General features: G+C 71.7%; 1 protein-coding gene across 1 annotated transcript; it reads right to left on the bottom strand.

Annotated features, from left to right (window-relative positions):
* Positions 1-194: 194 nt before the first annotated feature.
* On the bottom strand, positions 195-19,884 carry DMPK (DM1 protein kinase). Its single transcript, XM_066984599.1, has 18 exons — positions 19,798-19,884; positions 18,518-18,958; positions 16,061-16,152; positions 15,857-15,940; positions 15,495-15,590; positions 14,681-14,829; positions 13,534-13,627; positions 11,788-11,988; positions 9,814-10,077; positions 8,763-8,847; positions 8,147-8,283; positions 7,755-8,069; positions 6,283-6,506; positions 5,401-5,495; positions 4,750-4,788; positions 4,550-4,630; positions 3,328-3,476; positions 195-221 (listed from the first exon to the last, which is right to left on the bottom strand). Exons 2-18 carry the CDS (start codon positions 18,696-18,698, stop codon positions 195-197), a joined length of 2,313 nt encoding a protein of 770 aa, XP_066840700.1. The 5' UTR covers positions 18,699-18,958; positions 19,798-19,884.
* Between the last annotated feature and the right edge of the window lie 772 nt (positions 19,885-20,656).

The raw sequence follows: 20,656 nt of genomic DNA, 5'->3' as shown, positions 1-20,656 counted from the left end.
TGCCCCCCCCCGGGGGCCGCCCCCCGAGGCCCCCCGGGCCCGGCCGAGGGCTGAGGGGGAGGGGGAGGCGCTGGGGGCCCCCCCCACCCCAGGACCCCGGGTCAATAAAAACGTTTGGCGGGAAAATGGGCGGAGCTTGGGGAGGGGGCGGGGCTTGGGGAGGGGGCGGGGCTTCTGTGTCCTGGGGGCGGGGCTTAGGGAGGGGGCGGGGCTTCTGGTTGCTGGGGGCGGGGTTTGCGGGTGGTGGGCGGGGCTTATGGGCTCTGGGGGCGGGGCTTGGGCAGAGAGATGGGGTCACGGGGCTGGGTTTGGGGTCACGGGGCTGGGTTTGGGGTCACTTTGGGGCTGGGTTTGGGGACACGGGGATGGGTTTGGGGTCACGGGGCTGGGTTTGGGGTCACGGGGCTGGGTTTGGGGTCACTTTGGGGCTGGGTTTGGGGACACGGGGGCTGGGTTTGGGGACACGGGGCTGGGTTTGGGGTCACTTTGGGGCTGGGTTTGGGGTCACGGGGCTGGATTTGGGGTCACGGGGATGGGTTTGGGGTCACGGGGCTGGATTTGGGGTCACGGGGCTGGATTTGGGGACACGGGGATGGGTTTGGGGTCACGGGGCTGGGTTTGGGGACACGGGGATGGGTTTGGGGACACGGGGATGGGTTTGGGGACACGGGGCTGGATTTGGGGACACGGGGCTGGGTTTGGGGTCACGGGGCTGGATTTGGGGTCACGGGGCTGGGTTTGGGGACACGGGGCTGGATTTGGGGACACGGGGCTGGGTTTGGGGACACGGGGCTGGATTTGGGGACACGGGGCTGGATTTGGGGACACGGGGCTGGGTTTGGGGACACTTTGGGGCTGGGTTTGGGGTCACGGGGCTGGATTTGGGGTCACGGGGCTGGGTTTGGGGTCACGGGGCTGGATTTGGGGACACGGGGCTGGATTTGGGGACACGGGGCTGGATTTGGGGACACGGGGCTGGGTTTGGGGACACTTTGGGGCTGGGTTTGGGGTCACGGGGCTGGATTTGGGGACACGGGGCTGGATTTGGGGACACGGGGCTGGGTTTGGGGACACGGGGCTGGGTTTGGGGTCACGGGGCTGGATTTGGGGTCACGGGGCTGGATTTGGGGACATAGGGATGGGTTTGGGGTCACGGGGCTGGATTTGGGGACACGGGGATGGGTTTGGGGTCACGGGGCTGGATTTGGGGACACGGGGATGGGTTTGGGGACACGGGGCTGGATTTGGGGACACGGGGATGGGTTTGGGGTCACGGGGCTGGGTTTGGGGACACGGGGATGGGTTTGGGGACACGGGGATGGGTTTGGGGACACGGGGCTGGATTTGGGGACACGGGGCTGGGTTTGGGGTCACGGGGCTGGATTTGGGGTCACGGGGCTGGATTTGGGGACACGGGGATGGGTTTGGGGTCACGGGGCTGGGTTTGGGGTCACGGGGCTGGGTTTGGGGACACGGGGCTGGGTTTGGGGACACGGGGATGGGTTTGGGGTCACGGGGATGGGTTTGGGGACATGGGGCTGGATTTGGGGTCACGGGGCTGGGTTTGGGGTCACAGGGCTGGATTTGGGGTCACGGGGCTGGATTTGGGGTCACGGGGCTGGGTTTGGGGTCACGGGGCTGGGTTTGGGGACATAGAGATGGATTTGGGGTGACAGGGATGGATTTGGGGACACAGCGATGGTGCCACATGGGGACAGACTGGGGACAGGGGACACTCTGGGGACATGCGAGGGATGTCAGGTGGCAGAGGGGGCTGGATTTGGGGACACGGGGCTGGTGCCACGTGGGGGCAGGTTGTGCCCGGCGCCACCTGGGGACACTTTGAGGACACTCTGGGGACGCTGGAGAGACTTTGGGGACACTTATGGGACACTTTGGGGGCACTCGGGAACACTCTGGGGACACTCTGGGGACTGGGGACACTTTGGGGACACTTATGGGACACTGGGGACACTTTGGGGGCACTCTGGGGACACTTATGGGACACTTTTGGGGCACTCTGGGGACACTTTGGGGACTCTGGGGACACTGATGGGACACTGGGTACACTTATGGGACACTTATGGGACACTCTGGGAACACTGGGGACACTTACGGGACACTCTGGGGACACTTTGGGGGCACTCTGGGGACACTTTGGGGACACGTTGGGGACACCTATGGGACACTTCGGGGACTGGGGATACTTATGGGACACTCTGGGGACACTCTGGGGACACTTTGGGGACACTTATGGGACACTGGGGACACTTTGGGGGCACTCTGGGAACACTGGGGACGCTGGGGCCACTGGGGACACTTTGGGGACACTTATGGGACACTGGGGACACTGGGAACACTCTAGGGACACTCTAGGGACACTCGGGACACTCTGGGGACACTCTGGGGACACTGGGAACACTCTGGGGGCACTTCTGGGACACTTTGTGGACACTCTGGGAACACTCTGGGGACACTGGGGACACTTATGGGACACTTTGGGGACTGGGGACACTTTGGGGACACTGATGGGACACTGGGGACACTTTGGGGGCACTCTGGGAACACTCTGGGGACGCTGGGGACACTTTGGGGACACTTTGGGGGCACTTTGGGGCCACTCTGGGGACACTTCGGGGGTACTCTGGGGACACTTTGGGGACACTTTGGGGACACTTATGGGACACTGGGGACACTGGGGACACTTTGGGGGCACTTTGGGGGCACTCTGGGGACACTTATGGAACACTGGGGACACTGGGGACACTTTGGGGACACTGGGGACACTTATGGGACACTGGGGACACTTTGGGGACACAGGGCCGCTGCCACCCCCAGCCCACTGCCGCCCCCTCCCCCCGGGGGACATTTTGGTGTCCCCCCCCCCCCGGCAGAGCGGTGACACCGGGCGCACAACCACAACTTTAATCCCGTTTCCTCGGGGGGGGGGCAACAAACCTCGTGGGGGGGGGGGGGGGGGGCAGAAAGCGTTGGGGGTAAAACAACTGGGGGGGGGGCAAAAAAAATGGGGGGGTCACAAAACCGGGGGGGGTCACAAATAAACCGGGGGTCACAAAAAAACCGGGGGGGGGCTGAAACCATGGGGGGGGGTATAAATAAGGGGGGGGGCTTAGTGCAAACGTGGGGCATCCCTAGAAATAAATTACTAGTGGGGGCCCTGGGGGGGGGGGGGCGAGTGTGTGGCCCCCCCCGTCGTCCCGGCCCCCCCCCCCGCGCCCCCCCCCCCGGGGAAATTGGGGGGGGGGTTCGTCCCCGCCACCCCTCGGCTGGACGCGGGGCCCCGGTCATGGGGGCGGCGGCTGCGACCCCCCCCCGAGGGGTCCCTGGGGGGGGGGGGATTCGGGGGGGGTGTTCAGGGGGCCCCCGGGGGGGCCGGGGGGGGGGGCGGCGGCGTTGGGGCGCAGGCCGGTGGCGCAGAGCAGCAGCAGGTCCTTGGCGGCGCTGGGGGGGGGCACCTGGGGGGGGGGGCGGGGGGTGAGGGCACGGGGGGGGGCACGGCCACCGCCCCCCCCCCCGGGTCCCCTTTGTGTCCCCTGGGGCTGGGGGGGGGCTGGCTGCAGGTGGGGACGTGGCTGCGGGTGGCACGGCCCCGGGGGTGTCACCACCTGGGGGGGGGCACAGCCCTGGGGGGGGCACAGCCCGGGGTGGCAGCACCCAGAGGTGGCGGTGGCAGTGCCGGGAGGTGACAGCACCCAGGGGTGACAGCGCCCAGGGGTGGCAGCGGTGACCTGGGGTGGGGGCGGTGGCCGTGGGTGACAGCCCCGGGGGGGGGTGGCGGGGGGGTGGCAGTGCCCAGAGGTGACAGCCCGGGGGGTGGCGGTGGCTGCGGGTGACACCCTGGGGTGGTGGCCGTGGCCATGGGTGACAAGGTGACACCCTGGGGTGGTGGCCATGCCTGTGGGTGACACTCCAGGGTGGTGGCAGTGCCCAGAGGTGACAGCCCGGGGGGTGGCAGTGGCCGTGGGTGACACCCAGGGGGGTGGTGGCCATGGGTGACACCCCGGGGTGGTGGCAGTGGGTGACAAGGTGACACCCCGGGGTGGTGGCAGTGGCCATGGGTGACAAGGTGACACCCCGGGATGGTGGCCATGGCCATGGGTGACACCCCAGGGTGGTGGCCGTGGCCGTGGGTGACACCCCGGGGTGGTGGCCGTGGCCGTGGGTGACACCCAGGGGGGTGGTGGCCGTGGGTGACAAGGTGACACCCCGGGGTGGTGGCCATGGCCATGGGTGACACCCCGGGGTGGTGGCCGTGGCCGTGGGTGACAAGGTGACACCCTGGGGTGGTGGCACTGCCCAGAGGTGACACCCCAGGGTGGTGGCCTTGGCCGTGGGTGACACCCAGGGGGGTGGTGGCAGTGGGTGACAAGGTGACACCCCGGGGTGGTGGCACTGCCCAGAGGTGACACCCCGGGGTGGGGGTGCCTGGGGGTGGTGGCAGTGGCGGTGGCAGGGGGTGGCGGTGGCGGGGGGGTGGCGGGGGGTGGCGGTGGCGGGGGGTGGCGGTGGCGGTGCTGTCCCCACGTACCCGTGCCCAGAGCAGCAGCTGCCGGGACAGGGGCACCCCCAGGGGGAGCGGAAAAGCCGGGGGGGGGGCCCCGAGGCCGGGCTGCGGAGAGAGCAGAGAGCGTCAGCGGCACCGGGCCCCCCGGAGCCCCCCCGCCCGGAGCCCCCCCACCGTGTGTCCCCCCCCTTTGTCCCCTGTGTGTCCCCCCCCCAGCTCCTTACGTCCGCCGGCTGCTCCGCGGGGGGGCTGCGCTGCGCCTCCTGCGGGGGGAATTTTTTTTGGGGGGGGGGGGGGTCAGGGTTGCGCCCCCCTCCAGTAAAGGTCTTGGGGGGCCCCATATTTGGGGGGGGGGGGGGGGGGGGGGCAAGGCTCTGATTTCCTCCCCCCCCATGTCCTGGGGAAAGGGGGGGGCAAGGGGGGTCCCAAGTGATTGGGGGGTCCTGGGGGGGTCTATGGGGGGGGGGCTGAGAACTGGGGGGTCATGGGGGTACCCAGGGGGTTGGGGGGGTCTAAGGGGGGGCTGAGAGCTCGGGGGGGTCCTGGGGGGTACCCAGGGGTTGGGGGGGTCTAAGGGGGTGGGGGCTGAGAACTGGGGGGGGTCATGGGGGGGTACCCAGGGGACTGGGGGGTCTAAGGGGGGGGCTGAGAGCTGGGGGGGGGGTCCTGGGGGGGGTACCCAGGGGACTGGGGGGGTCCTGAGTGACTTGGGGGGGGGGTCTCGGGGGGGGGGGTGACCTCGGGGTTCATTGGGGGTTGGGGGGGGGCAGAGCGATGTTGGGGGGTTCTGGGGCACCCAAGGGGTTTTTGGGGGGGGGGGGGGGGACCTCATGGGGGGGGGGCGTGGGGTGCTGGGGGGGGGTGGGGGTCCTCGCCTTCGTGCGCGGGGGGCCGGGCCCCGGGGGGGCTCTGCAGCTGCCGCAGCTTCGCTTCCAGTTCCAGGTTGCGGCTCTCGGCCTCCTGCAGGCGCCTGGGGGGGGAGGGGGGCACGATGTTTGGGGGGGCAGGGGACAGCGCCCCCCCCCAACTGTACACACACCCCCAAAGCAAAACGGGGTCACACGGGGTCACCGGTGCGCCCCCCCCCCCCCCCCATCTTGGTGTCCCCCCCGTCTTGGTACCCCCCTCCCCAATCCCGGTGCCCCCCCCCACTCCCACTGACCCCCCCCCTCCGGTCTCCCCCCCCCCCTCCAGTGCCCCTCTCCCCATCCCGGTACCCCCCCCCCCCCCCGGTGCCCCCCCCAGTACCCCACCCCCCCCCGGTGCCCCCCGGTATCCCTCCCATCCCAGTACCCCCCAGTGCCATCCCGGTTCCCCATCCATCCCGGTGCCCCCCCTTTCCGGTGCCCCCCCCATCCCGGTGCCCGCCCCCCCGGTGCATCCCCATCCTGGTGCCCCCCCCCAGTGCCCCCCGGTTACCCCCCGGTCCCGGTGCCCCCCATCCCGGTGCCCCCCCCCATCCCGGTGCCTCCCCCATCCCGGTGCCCCCCCCCCCGGTCCCGGTGCTCCCCCCCCATCCCGGTGCCCCCCCGTCCCGGTGCCCCCCCATCCCGGTTACCCCCATCCCGGTTACCCCCATCCCGGTTACCCCCATCCCGGTGCCCCCCCATCCCGGTGCCCCCCCCATCCCGGTTACCCCCATCCCGGTTACCCCCATCCCGGTTACCCCCATCCCGGTTACCCCCCATCCCGGTGCCCCCCCATCCCGGTGCCCCCCCCCCGTACCGGTGCCCCCCATCCCGGTGCCCCCCCCGTACCGGGCCAGCCCCTGCCCCGCGGCCCGCAGCAGCCCCAGCTCCCGCTCCAGCGCCTCCCGCCCGCGGCGCTCCGCCGCCAGCGCCTCCCGCAGCGCGGCCTCGGGCACCGGCTCCGGGACCGGCACCGCCACCGGCACCGGCACCGGGACCGGCTCCGCCTCCGCCGCCACCGGCACCGGGACCGCGATCGGCTCCGCCGCTACGGGCACCGCCACCGGCACCGGCTGCGGGAACCGCGTCAGGGTGGGCACCGGGACCCCCGGGACAACAACCCCCCCCCCCCAAGGACCCGGGACCCCCCAAGGACCCGGGACCCCCCCCAAGGACCCGGGACCCCCCCCCAAAGACCCGGGTCGTCCCCCCAAGCCCCCCAGGGACCCCCCCATAGACCCTGGACTCCCCCAAGCCCCCAGGGACCCCCCGCCCCCAGACCCTGGACCCCCCAAGCCCCCAGGGACCCCCCAGACCCTGGACCCCCGAGCCCCCCAAGGACCCCCCAGACCCTGGACCCCCCAAGCCCCCCAGGGACCCCCATAGATCCTGGACCCCCCAAGCCCCCCAGGGACCCCCCCATAGATCCTGGACCCCCCGAGCCCCCCAAGGACCCCCCAGACCCTGGACCCCCCCAAGCCCCCCAGGGACCCCCCCCCATAGACCCTGGACCCCCCCCGAGCCCCCCAGGGACCCCCCAGACCCTGGACCCCCCGAGCCCCCCAGGGACCCCCCCCCCCCCCATAGACCCTGGACCCCCCAAGCCCCCAGGGACCCCCCAGACCCTGGACCACCCCAAGGGACCCCCCCAGACCCTGGACCCCCCAAGCCCCCCAAGGACCCCCCAGACCCTGGACCACCCCAAGGGACCCCCCCCCCAGACCCTGGACCCCCCAAGCTCCCCAGGGACCCCCCATAGACCCTGGACCCCCCGAGCCCCCCAGGGACCCCCAGACCCTGGACCACCCCAAGGGACCCCCCAGACCCTGGACCCCCAAGCCCCCCAAGGACCCCCCCCCATAGACCCTGGACCCCCCGAGCCCCCCAGGGACCCCCCAGACCCTGGACCACCCCAAGGGACCCCCCAGACCCTGGACCCCCCCGAGCCCCCAGGGACCCCCCCCCCATAGATCCTGGACCCCCCGAGCCCCCCAAGGACCCCCCAGACCCTGGACCCCCCAAGCCCCCAGGAACCCCCCAGACCCTGGACCCCCCGAGCCCCCAGGGACCCCCCCCATAGATCCTGGACCCCCTGAGCCCCCCAGGGACCCCCCCATAGATCCTGGACCCCCTGAGCCCCCAGGGACCCCCCCCCATAGACCCTGGACCCCCCGAGCCCCCCAGGAACCCCCCCCCAGACCCTGGACCCCCCCCGAGCCCCCCAGGGACCCCCCCATAGACCCTGGACCCCCCCAAGCCCCCCAGGGACCCCCCCCCATAGACCCTGCCCCCCCCCCCCCCCAATCGCCCCCCCCCCGTACCGGTTCCTCGGGGGGTGTCCGGGGGCTCCGCGCCCGGGGAGCTTCGCAACCGGGGGCGTCCGCGGGGGGTCCCCGTGGCCGGGGGCTCCTTGGGTGGGGGGGGCCCCCAAAGGCGGGGGTCCCCGGGCGGCGGGAGGCCCCTTTGCGCAGGTGCCCCCCTTGTGCGGGTGGGGCCCTTTGTGGGGGGGGCCCCCTTTGTGGAGGGAGGGGCTTTTGGGGGGAGGGGAGGAGAGGGGCCGGGGGGCCCCCACGGGCGGGGGGGACCGCGTGGGCGGGGGGGCCCTTTGGGGGGGGTTCCCCGTAGGCGGGGGGTCCCTGCGGGCGGGGGGCCCCCGGGGGAGCCCCCCGCCTTGGCTGGGGGGGGGGGCCCTATGGCTGGGGGGGGGCCCGGCAGTGGGGGGCCCTATGGTCAGGGGGGCTCCATGTCCGGGGGCCCCCAGCCCCCTCCAGCTCCATGGCCATGTCCTGGTCCCAGTCCTCGTCTTCATCGTCCTCCTCCTCCTCCTGCTGCTGCTGCTGCTTCTCCTCCCTGGGGGGGGGGGCACGGGAGGGGGGGTCAGAGCTTCCCCCCCCCTTCCCCATTGCCCCCCTCATCCTAATACCCCCCATCACCCCCCAGCCCCCCCATATCCCCATCACCCCCCCTTGCCCTAACACCCCCCACCCCGAGACCCCCCCAACACACCGACCACCCCAGTGCCCCCCCCGTGCCCCCCCCCACAGACCCCCCCCATATCCCCATCGCCCCCCTTACCCTAACACCCCCCACCCCACCCCATAACCCCCCCAACAGGCGGATCCCCAGCACCCCCCCATGCCCCCCCCGTGCCCCCCCGTGCCCCCCCCGGTGCCCCCCCGTGCCCCCCCCACCCCCAGCCCCCCCATATCCCCATAGCCCCCCCACCCCATTACCCCGCCCCCCCCCCCCCCATAACCCCCCCAACAGGCGGATCCCCAGCACACCCCGTGCCCCCCCCCCCGGTGCCCCCCCGTGCCCCCCGTGCTCACTCGGCCTCCCCCGGGCGTACGAGTACCCCACGAAGGGCAGGTGCAGCCCCAGCTCGGGGGGGTCCCACGGCTCCCCCAGAGGCTCCTGCTGGGGGGGGGGGGGGGTTAGGGAGAAAATGGGGGGGGGACACAAGGGGTGCTGGGGGGGTTCCGTGGGGGGGGGGGGGGGGGTCTCCGTGGGTGTGCAGTGATTCCCGTGGGGCATCCCGGGGGGGGGGGGGGGGGGGCACTGATCCCATCGGGGGTCCCGGGGGGGGCCTCCCGTTATTCCCGCGGCCCCCGCTACCCCCGTGTGTCCCCCCTTGTCCCCCGTGGGGGTGTCCCGTGCCCCCCCCCCGCTATTCCCCTGCCCCCCCCGCTATCCCCGTGGGGGTGTCCCGTGCCCCCCGTTATTCCCCTGCCCCCCCCGCTACCCCCGTGGGTCCCCCCCTTTTCCCCCGTGGGGGTGTCCCGCGCCCCCCCCGTTATTCCTGTGCCCCCCCCGCTTTCCCCGTGGGGGTGTCCCGTGCCCCCCCCATTATTCCCGTGGGCCCCCCCCGCTATCCCCGTGGGTCCCCTCTTGCCCCCCGTGGGGGTGTCCCGTGCCCCCCCCCGCTATTCCCCTGCCCCCCCGCTATCTCCGTGGGGGTGTCCCGTGCCCCCCCATTATTCCCGTGGGCCCCCCCCCGCTATCCCCGTGGGTCCCCCCTTGCCACCCGTGGGGGTGTCCCGTGCCCCCCCCGTTATTCCCCTGCCCCCCCCGCTACCCCCGTGGGTCCCCCCCGCTATCCCGTGGGGGTGTCCCGCGCCCCCCGTGGGGGTGTCCCTTGCCCCCCCCATTATTCCCGTGGGCCCCCCCCCTCTATCCCCGTGGGTCCCCCCTTGTCCCCCGTGGGGGTGTCCCGCGCCCCCCCGTTATTCCCGTGCCCCCCCCGCTATCCCCGTGGGGGTGTCCCTTGCCCCCCGTTATTCCCGCGCCCCCCCGCTACCCCCGTGGGGTGTCCCGTGGGTCCCCCCGCCACCCCCGTGCCCCCCCCCGCCCCCCGGTGGGGGTGCCCCCCCCGGCCCGCACCGGCTGGCTGAGGCAGTCGTCCAGCACGTCGAAGTTGGAGGTGTCGGCGGCGCCGGCGGCGGCGGGGGCGAAGGGGGGGGCGGCGCGGCGGAGCCGGGCCCAGCGGAGCCCCGCGAACAGCGGCAGCGCGCGGAAGTCGCGCGCCCCCCCCCGGCCCAGCCGCGCCTCGCGCGCGCACAGCAGCCCCCCCAGCAGGGCGCGCGCCTCCGCCGGCACCCGCGGCCCCCCCGCCGCGCCCCCCTCCTCGGGCAGCCGCAGGTGCTCCTGGGGGGGGGGGGGGAGCACCGGGACACCAGTGATAAGCCCGGTAATCCCAGTGACACCAGTGACACCAGTGACACCAGTGACACCAGTGACACCAGCAATCCCAGTAATCCCAGCGACACCAGCAATCCCAGTGACACCAGTAATCCCAGTGACACCAGCAATCCCAGTAATCCCAGCGACACCAGTAATCCCAGTGACACCAGTAAACCCAGTGACACCAGTAATCCCAGTGACACCAGCGATCCCAGTAATCCCAGTGACACCAGTGACACCAGTGACACCAGTGACACCAGTGACACCAGTGACACCAGTAATCCCAGTGACACCAGCAATCCCAGTGACACCAGTGATCCCAGTAGTCCCAGTGCTCCCAGTGCTCCCGGTGACACCAGTGACACCAGTAATCCCAGTGACACCAGTGACACCAGCAATCCCAGTGACACCAGTAAACCCAGTGACACCACTGCTCCCGGTAATCCAGTGACACCAGTAATCCCAGTGACACCAGCAATCCCAGTAATCCAGCGACACCAGTAATCCCAGTGACACCAGTAATCCCAGTGACATCAGGGATCCCAGTAGTCCCAGTGCTCCCAGTAATACCAGTGACACCAGTAATACCAGTGACACCAGCGATCCCAGTAGTCCCAGTGCTCCCAGTAATCCCAGTGACACCAGGGATCCCAGTAATCCCAGCTACACCAGTGATCCCAGTGACACCAGTGACACCAGTGATCCCAGTGACACCACTGCTCCCAGTAATCCCAGTGACACCAGGGATCCCAGTACTCCCAGTGCCCACAGCCCCTCCCAGTGCCCCCAGCCCCTCCCAATCCCTCCCAGTGCCCCCAGTCCCTCCAGTCCTTCCCAGTGCCCCCCTCCCGGTGCCCCCAGCCCCTCCCAATCCCTCCCAGTGCCCCCAGCCCCTCCCAGTGCCCCCCTCCCAGTACTCCCAGTGCCCCCAGTCCCTCCCAGCGCCCCCCTCCCGGTGCCCCCAGCCCCTCCCAGTACCCCCAGTTCCTCCCAGTCCCCCCCTCCCGGTGCCCCCAGCCCCTCCCGGTGCCCCCAGCCCCTCCCAGCGCCCCCCCTCCCGGTGCCCCCAGCCCCTCCCAATCCCTCCCAGCGCCCCCAGTCCCTCCCAGTGCCCCCCTCCCAGTACTCCAGTGCCCCAGTCCCTCCCAGTGCCCCCCCTCCCGGTGCCCCCATCCCCTCCCAGTACTCCCAGTGCCCCCAGTCCCTCCCAGCGCCCCCCTCCCGGTGCCCCCAGCCCCTCCCAGTGCCCCCAGTCCCTCCCAGCGCCCCCCTCCCGGTGCCCCCAGCCCCTCCCAGTACCCCCAGTTCCTCCCAGTCCCCCCCTCCCGGTGCCCCCAGCCCCTCCCGGTGCCCCCAGCCCCTCCCAGCGCCCCCCCTCCCGGTGCCCCCAGCCCCTCCCAATCCCTCCCAGCGCCCCCAGTCCCTCCCAGTGCCCCCCTCCAGTACTCCCAGTGCCCCCAGTCCCTCCCAGTGCCCCCTCCCGGTGCCCCCATCCCCTCCCAGTACTCCCAGTGCCCCCAGTCCCTCCCAGCGCCCCCCCTCCCGGTGCCCCCAGCCCCTCCAGTGCCCCCAGTTCCTCCCAGTCCCCCCCCTCCCGGTGCCCCCAGCCCCTCCCGGTGCCCCCAGCCCCTCCCAGTACTCCCAGTGCCTCCCAGTGCCCCCCCCCAGACCCACCTGGAAGTGCAGGATCTTGGCGTAGGTCTCGAGCACGCTGTCGGCGAAGAAGGGCGGCCGCCCGTAGAACATCTCGTAGGCCAGGACGCCCAGCGCCCACCAGTCGCACTCGCAGCCGTACGAGCGCCCGGGGTCCTCGACCGCCAGCAGGATCTCGGGGGACAGGTAGTCGGGGGTCCCCACCGCCACCGAGGAGCGCACCTGGCACCGGGCACATGGGGACAGGGGGGGCGGAGGTGGGCGCGCGGGGTGTGGGGGGGGCGTGGGTGGGGGTGAGGGGGTGGGGGGGGGGGCGTGGGGGGACGAGACGTGGGATGTGGGGAGGTGAGACACGGGGATAGGGGACACGAGACATGGGGACATGGGACATGGGGACACGAGACATGGGACAGGGGACACGAGACATGGGGACAGGGGACATGGGGACAGGGGACATGGGGACATGAGACATGGGGACATGAGACATGGGGACAGGGGACATGGGGATATGGGACATGGGGACAGGGGACATGGGGACATGGGACATGGGGACATGGGACATGGGGACAGGGGACATGGGGATATGGGGACATGGGGATATGGGGACATGGGGACATGGGAATATGGCACATGGGGACACGAGACATGGGAGAAGGGACATGAGACATAGGGACATGAGACATGGGGACATGGGGACATGGGGATATGGGACATGGGAACACAAGACATGGGGATATGGGACATGGGGACATGGGGACATGACACATGGAGATAGGGGACATGGGGATATGGGATATGAGGACACGAGACATGGGGATATGGGACATGGGACATGGGGATATGGGGACATGACACATGGGGATAGGGGACATGGGGACATGGGGCATAGGGACATGAGACATTGGGACAGGGGACGTTGAGACATGGGGATATGGGACATGAGGACATGGGGATGTGGGACATGGGGACACAAAACATGGCACATGGGGACATGGGACATGGGAACACGAGACATGGGGATAGGGGACATTGAGACATGGGAAGATGGGACATGACGACACGACATGAGGATATGGGGACATGAGTCATGGGGACACGACATGGGGATATGGGGACACAGGACATGGGGACATGAGGCATGGGGATATCGGGACATGGGACATTGAGACACGGGGCATGGTGCTATGGGACATGGGGACACAAGATATGGGGACACGACATGGGACATGAGACATGGGACGTAGGGATATGGGACATGGGAAATGGAGATGTGGGGCACGGGGACGTAGGATATGGGGACATGAGACATGGGGACATCATGAGACATGGGACATGGGAATATGGGACGTGGGGACATCATGAGACATGGGGACATGAGGATATGGGACGTGAGACGTGGGCTATGACACAGGGGACATGGGGACGTGGGACTGGGGACAGGGATATGGGGTCATGGGACACGGGGACATCTGGATATGGGGATGGGGGACATCGGGATGGGGGAACATGGGGTTACAAGACAGGGCACATGGGACAGGGGGACACAGGGATGTGGGACATGGGACATCAGCTATGGGGACACGGGGGTGTGGGACAGGAGGACTTGGGAATGTGGGACATGGGACACTGGGATTCTCCAGGGACTCGTAGCGGGGCTGTGCTCCAGGCCACCCCTAGGTCCCCGCAGCCCCACGTGTCCCCACGTGTCCCCATGTCCCCCCCCTTGTCCCCGTGTCCCCCCCCCCGTCCCCATGTCCCCCCACTCACGGTGCCATCAGGCCCCAGCTTGAGGCAGGAGCCGAAGTCCCCGAGGCGGATGTGGCCCCAGCGGTCCAGGAGGATGTTGTCGGGTTTGATGTCCCTGCGGGGGACAGGGGCTCGTGAGGCCCCGGTGGCCTCTGTCACCCCGTGCCCCCCCCCGCCCCCCCCTCACCCCAAGGCCACCCGTGTCCCCCTGGGTCCCTCTGTGTCCCCTTTGGTCTTGTTTCTGCACGCTCCGCTTTTGTCCCCTCGCCGTCCCCCAGATCCTCTCATGCCCCTCCTGTGTCCCTGTGTCCCCATTTGTCCCCATGTTCCCCCTTGTCCCCATGTCCCTCCGTGTCCTCGTCGCCCCACCGTGTCCCCTGTTCCCCCATGCCACCCGCAATGTCCCCCCCAATGTCCCCACGTCCCCCCCAGTGTCCCTGCGCCCCTTCTATCCCCCCCATCTCGATGTCCCCCAAGTGTCCCCATGTGCCCCCAGTGTCCTCACGTCCCCCCAGTGTCCTCACGTCCCCCCAGTGTCCTCACGTCCCCCCATCCCCGTGCCTCCCCCACGTCCCCACATCCTCCCAGTGTCCCTGTGTCTCCCAGTGTCCCCATGTCCCCTTGTGTCCCCATGTCCCCACATGCCCCCCATGTCTCCATGTTCCCCAGTGTATCCCCATGTCCCCCCAGTGTCCCCCCAGTGTCCCTGTGTCCCCCAGTGTCCCCATGTCCCCTTGTGTCCCCATGTCCCCCCCATATCCCCACGTGCCCCCGTGTCTCTCTGTGTCCCCATGTCCCCCCAGTGTCCCCCCAGTGTCCCTGTGTCCCCCAGTGTCCCCATGTCCCCTTGTGTCCCCATGTCCCCACATGTCCCCCCATGTCTCCATGTCCCCCAGTGTCTCCCCAGTGTCCCCCATCCCCCAGTGTCCCCATGTCCCCTTGTGTCCCCATGTCCCCCCCATATCCCCACGTGCCCCCCGTGTCTCTCTGTGTCCCCATGTCCCCCCAGTGTCTCCCCAGTGTCCCTGTGCCCCCCCCCGTGTCCCTATGTCCCCCATCCCCCTGCTCCCCCGTGTCCCAATGTCCCCCCAGTGTCCCTATGTCCCTCCAGCCCCGTGTCCCTGTGTGTCCCCCCCCCCCCCCATGTGCCCCCCCCCGTGCCCCCCACCGGTGGACGTAGCCCAGGCGGTGCACGGAGTCGATGGCCATCACCAGCTCGGCCAGGTAGAAGCGCGCCATGGCCAGGGGCAGGCGGTCCCCAAATTTGCTGAGCAGCGTCAGGAGGTCGCCCCCCACGTAGTACTCCATGACCAGGTACTGCGGGGACACGGTGGGGGGGGGGGGACACACACGGGGACACGGGCATGGCATGGGGACGTGGAGCAGGGGACACGGGCGTGGGCATGGGCATGGCAGGGGGACACGGGGATGGTTTGGGGACATGGCACGGGGACACGGGACATGGGGATGGCTTGGGGACATGGAGACAGATATGGCGTGGGGACATCGGACATGGGCACGGCTTGGGGACATGGCACAGGGACATGGGCATGGCTTGGGGACATGCCACAGGGACACAGGACGTGGGACATGGGCATGGCTTGGGGACATGGCACAGCGACATGGCATGACATGGGGACATGGCACAGGGACACAGGACAGGGGACATGGGCACAGCTTGGGGGCATGGGGACACAGAGATGGCATGGGGATGTGGGGCTGGGGACATGGGCATGGCATGGGGACATCGCACAGGGACAGGGGACATGGGCACGTCATGGGGACATCAAGCACGGGGACACAGGACGGGGACATGGGCACGGGGCATGGCAGGGAACACTGGGCATGGGGACATGGGGATGGGGACACAGGCATAGCAGGGGGCCATGGCACAGCAGGGGGACACGGCACAGCCAGGGGACATTGCCAGGAGGTGGCACAGGATCCCAGGGGACACTCTGGGGACAGCTGGGGGGGCTCACCAGGCACTGGGGGTCCTGGAAGGCGAAGTGCAGGCGGGTGATCCAGCGCCGGTCCCCCCGCGCCAGCACGTCCCGCTCCTCCCGGAAGCACGACACCTGGGGACACGGGGACGCGGGGACAGGGTCGGCACCGGGGACACCCCCGGGGACACCCCCAGCTCGGGAACCTCAGCCCAGCCCCCCCACGTGTCCCCTGTCCCCATCACCCCGCTCCCCTTGTCCCCCTCCCTCCCTGCTCCCTTGTCCCCACACCCCACCTTGTGCCCCCCCGTGTCCCCATATGTCCCCGTGTCCCCACGTGGCCCCACACGTCCCCACATGTCCCCGTGCCCCCCCCCGTGCCCCCCCCCGTGCCCCCGCACCTCTCCGCGCCGCAGCATGTCCCACTTGTTCATGATCTTCATGGCGTAAATCTGCCCCGACTCCTTCATCCGCACCACGGCCACCTGCGCCCGCGGCACCCGCCACGTCACCCGCGGTGTCACCCGGCACCGGGGGCACCCTGACACCGTGTCCCCCTCCCCTGGGACGCCCCCCCCCCCCCCGGGCCCCCCCGCCGCTGTCACCTCGCTGAAGGCTCCGCGCCCGATCACCTTCAGGACGTCGAAGTCGCTGCGCTGCAGCTGCAGCTCCCGCACGTGGGCGGCCACCGGCTCCACTGCGGGGAGCACCCGGGGGGGGGGGGGTTAGCAATGGGGGGGGGGGCGTAAGCACCCGTTGGGGGGCGAGGAGCCTCACGGGGGGTGAAGATTTTGGGGTCTGGTCCGGGAATGGGGGGGGGGGCACGGCCTGGCAGCGGGGGAGCACAACCCTATACGAGCCACTAGAGAATCCACCACAGGCTTTGCCTGCAGGAGCTGGGGGGGGGGGGGGGGGGGGAATGTCATGGGGGTATTGAGGGGACATAGGGGTATTGGGGGGGGTAATGGGATATGGGGGGGCCTTGGGGTATTGGGGGGGGCCTTGGGGAATTGGGGGGGCCACAGGGGCATTGGGGGGGGTCCAAAGGAATTTGGGGGGGGGGGGGGGCCTTGAGTTTGGGGGAGCCTTGGGGGGTTTGAGGTATGGGGGGGCCTTGGGGTTTGGGGGGGGGGCTTGGGGTATGGGGGGGTGGCTCTGGGATGTGGGGGGGGGGGGGTCCCACGGTGAGGGGCTTTGGGGTTTGGAGAGTTTGGGGGGGGGGGGGGCGAGATTTTGGGGCAGCAGAATTGGGGGGGGGGGGGGGGGGGGGGGGCAGCAGCCGGGGCGGGAGGGGTTGGGGGGGGTGGGAGGCCGTGCCCGGGGGGGGGGGGGGTGACGGGGGGGGGGGGCGGCCGCGCACCCGCAGCCCATTTATGGCCGCGCAGCGAGCGGCGCCCGCGGGGGGGGGGGGGCCGGGCCCAACGTGCCCAGAAAAGGAGCGGCGCCGCCGGGTGCCCCCCCCCTCCCGGCACCGGCTGTTCGGCCCCCCCCCCGCGCCCGGTGTCATGGGGGGGGGGGTGGGGGTGCAGCGGCAGGAGGGCCCCCAGGGACCGGTTCCGGGCCCCCCCGGTTCTGTAACCCCCCCCTCCCCCCCCGTCCCGGTGCCAGCGCGCACCCCCCCCCCCCGGTAGCGGACACCGGGTCCCGTGCTCCCCCCCCCCCCCCCCCCCCCCCCCGGTGCCAGCTCGCTCCCCCTCCCAGATCCCCGGTCCCGGTTCCGCACCCCGGTGCCAGCCCCCGCCCCCCCCCCCCCCGGTCCTATACCCCCGGTGCCAACCCGGACCCCCGGCTCCCGACCCCCCCCCCCCCGGTACCGGACACCCCGGTCCTGGGGCCCGGATCCACCCCCCCCCAAGTCCGGGACCCACCGGTCCCGTGTCACCCCCCGGTACCGGACCCCCCGGTACCGGACTCCTCGGTGCCAGCCCCCCCCCAGGCCCCCCGGTCCCCCCGGTCCCGGATCCACCCCCACGGTCCGGGACCCCCGGTCCCGTGTCCCCCCCTTGTACCGGAACCCCCCTGTCCCGGTCCCGGTCCCGGTCCCGCACTTCCCCGGTCCCAACCCCCCTGGTCCCGGTCCCGGACCCCTCCGGTCCCGGACCCCCCTGGTCCCCCAACCTCGGTCCCGGACTCCCCCGCTCCTGGCCCCTCCCGGTCCCGGACTCCCCCTGTCCCGGATCCCCCGGTCCCGTACCCCCCCGGTCCCGGACCCCCCCGGTTCCGCACCCCCGGTCCCGGACCCCTCCGGTCCCGGACCCCCCTGTCCTGGACTGCCCCGGTCCCGGATCCCCCCCGGCCCGGTCCCGGTCCCGGTCCCGGACCCCTACGGTCCTGGATCCCGCTGGTCCCGGTCCCGCACCCCCCGGACCCGCACCCCCAGGTCCCGGCCCCGGTCCCGCACCCCCCAGTCCCGCACCCCCCGGTCCTGGTCCCCCCCGGTCCCTCACCCCCCCTGGTCCCGGTCCCGCACCCCCCGGTCCCGGTGCCCCCGGTCCCGGTCCCCCTGGTCCCGCACCCCCCAGTCCCGCACCCCCCGGTCCTGGTCCCCCCCGGTCCCTCACCCCCCTGGTCCCGGTCCCGCACCCCCCGGTCCCTCACCCCCCCCCGGTCCCGGTCCCCCCTGGTCCCGCACCCCCCCGGTCCCGCACCCCCCGGTCCCGCACCCCCTTGTCCCTCACCCCCCCCAGTCCCGGTCCCCCCCGGTCCCGCACCCCCCGGTCCCGCACCCCCCGGTCCCGGTCCCCCCCGGTCCCGCACCCCCCGGTCCCGCACCCCCCGGTCCCGCACCCCCCGGTCCCGGTCCCCCCCGGTCCCGCACCCCCCGGTCCCGGTGCCCCCGGTCCCGGTGCCCCCGGTCCCGGTCCCAGTCCCGCACCCCCCCGTCCCGGTGTCCCCCCCGCCGGTCCCGCACCCCCCGGTCCCGCACCCCCCGCTCCCGCACCCCCCGGTCCCGCACCCCCCCCCGGTCCCGCACCCCCCCATCCCGGTGTCCCCCCCCCGGTCCCGCACCCCCCCCGCTCCCGGTGCTCCCCCCGCTCCCGGTGCCCCCCCCCCAAGCTCACCCCAGCTCAGGAAGTCCCGGACGTGCCGCTCCGTTTCGGGCTCCCCCTGGGCCGGTTCCCGGTGCCGCAGCCCCGCCGCCAGCGCCAGCAGCAGGTCCAGCAGCGCCTCCAGCCCCGGCTCGCCCCCCCCCAGCGCCAGCTCCCGCAGCCTCTCCCGCCGCCGTCCCGGGGGCGCCGCCATCCCGGGGCCCCGGTGCCGCCGCCGCCGCCTCCTTCAGCGCCGCGCCGCCGCCATCCGGGAGCGGCCCCGGGAGCTCGCGGGGGCAGCGCCCGGGGGGACCGGAGCTGTGCGCCCCCCCCCCCCCCCCCCCCCCCCCGCGGGCCGAACCGGGCACCGGGGCACCGTGCGGGAAGCTCCTCCCGGGGCCGGTGCCCTGCGGCCGGGCGGGGACAGCCGGGAACCGGGGCGGAGGCACCGGGCCGGGCCGGGCACAGCAGCACCTGCGGGAGGGGGAGCCCCGGTAACCGGCACGGGGCCTCTTACGGCACCGGGGGGGGGGGGGGGGGGTCGCTGACCGAGCCGGGGCCGCCGGGACCCCCCCCCCCCTCCGGGACACCCCCCCTCACCGTGTCCCGGCACACGCCGCCCCCCCCCCCACCCGGTACACCGGGACAGCCCCCGCCCGGACCCCTCACTACCGATCCCCGGGACCCCGGGACCGGTCCCCCCCCACCCCCACCCGGGGTCTCTCCCTCCCCCGGGACACGCTGCCCCCCTCCCGGTATACCGGGACCCCCACTCCCCCGGTACACCCGGATCCCCCCCCCCCGGGACCCCTCACTACGGACCCCCGGGACCCTGGTACTCGGTACAGGGCCCCCCCACCCCGGGCTCCTCCCTCCCCCGGAACCCCCCCACGGTACACCGGGACCTCCCCCCCCGGTACTCCGGTATCCTACCCCCGGGACCCCTCAATACCGACCCCCGGGACCCCGGTAACGGCCCCCCCCCGCCCCGGGCCCCCCCTCCTCCGGCACACGCTGCCCCCCCCGGTATACCGGGACTCCCCCCCGGTGTACCGGGACCGCCCCCCCCGGTACTCCGGCATCCTCCCCCCCGGACCCCTCACTACCGACTCCCGGGACCCCGCTACCGTTCACCCCCCCGGCGCCCCCCCTCCTCCCCCCCCGGTACACCGGGATCCCCCCCGGGACCCCTCGCTACCGACCCCCGGGACCCCGGTACTCGGTACCGGGACCCCCCCTCCCCGTACCGCTCCCCCCCAGGCCCCCCCGGACGCCCCCCCCCCCCGGTGCCCCCGGTGCCGCGGCGCCCCCACCGGCTGCCCCCGGCGCCGCCGCCGCCTCCGCCGCCGCCGCCGCGCTGCGATACCGCGGGGCTGCCGCGGGTGGGGGCCACCGGGAGCGGCGGCGGGGGGGGGTTGGGGGGGGGAAGGCCCCGGGGGCGGCGCCCCGCGCGTTGCCCTTTTAAAGCGCGCTCGGGGCCGCGGGGCCGCATTAACCCCTTCGTGCCCGCCGCGGCCCCGTTTGCCCCCCCCCGGGGGGGCGGGGCCTTTGCGCCGCTTGGTTGAACCCGGGGCCGGGGGGCCGAGCCCAGACTCCGCCCCCCCGTGGAGACCCCATGGAACCCCCATACAGCCCCTATAGATACCCTACAGAGACCCTATAGAGCCCCCATCCTGCCCCTATAGAGATCCTATAGAACCCCATCCTGCCCCTATAGAGCCCCCATCCTGACCCTATAGAGACCGTATAGAGTCCCCATCCTGCCCCTACAGAGATCCTATAGAACCCCCATCCTGCCCCTATAGAGACCCCATCCTGACCCTATAGAGACCCTATAGAGCCCCCCATCCTGCCCCTATAGAGACCCCATCCTGACCCTATAGAGACCGTATAGAGTCCCCATCCTGCCCCTACAGAGATCCTATAGAACCCCATCCTGACCCTATAGAGACCCCATCCTGACCCTATAGAGACCCTATAGAGCCCCCCATCCTGCCCCTATAGAGATCCTATAGAACCCCATCCTGACCCTATAGAGACCCCATCCTGACCCTATAGAGACCCTATAGAGCCCCTATCCTGACCATATAGAAACCCCATCCTGCCCCTACAGAGACCCTATAGAGCCCCCATCCTGACCCTACAGAGTCCCCATCCTGCCCCTATAGAGAT

This window comes from Anser cygnoides, chromosome 29, assembly GCF_040182565.1.
Source record: "Anser cygnoides isolate HZ-2024a breed goose chromosome 29, Taihu_goose_T2T_genome, whole genome shotgun sequence".
Taxonomy (NCBI): Eukaryota; Metazoa; Chordata; class Aves; order Anseriformes; family Anatidae; genus Anser; species Anser cygnoides.
This window is presented reverse-complemented; position numbering and strand designations above follow the sequence as displayed.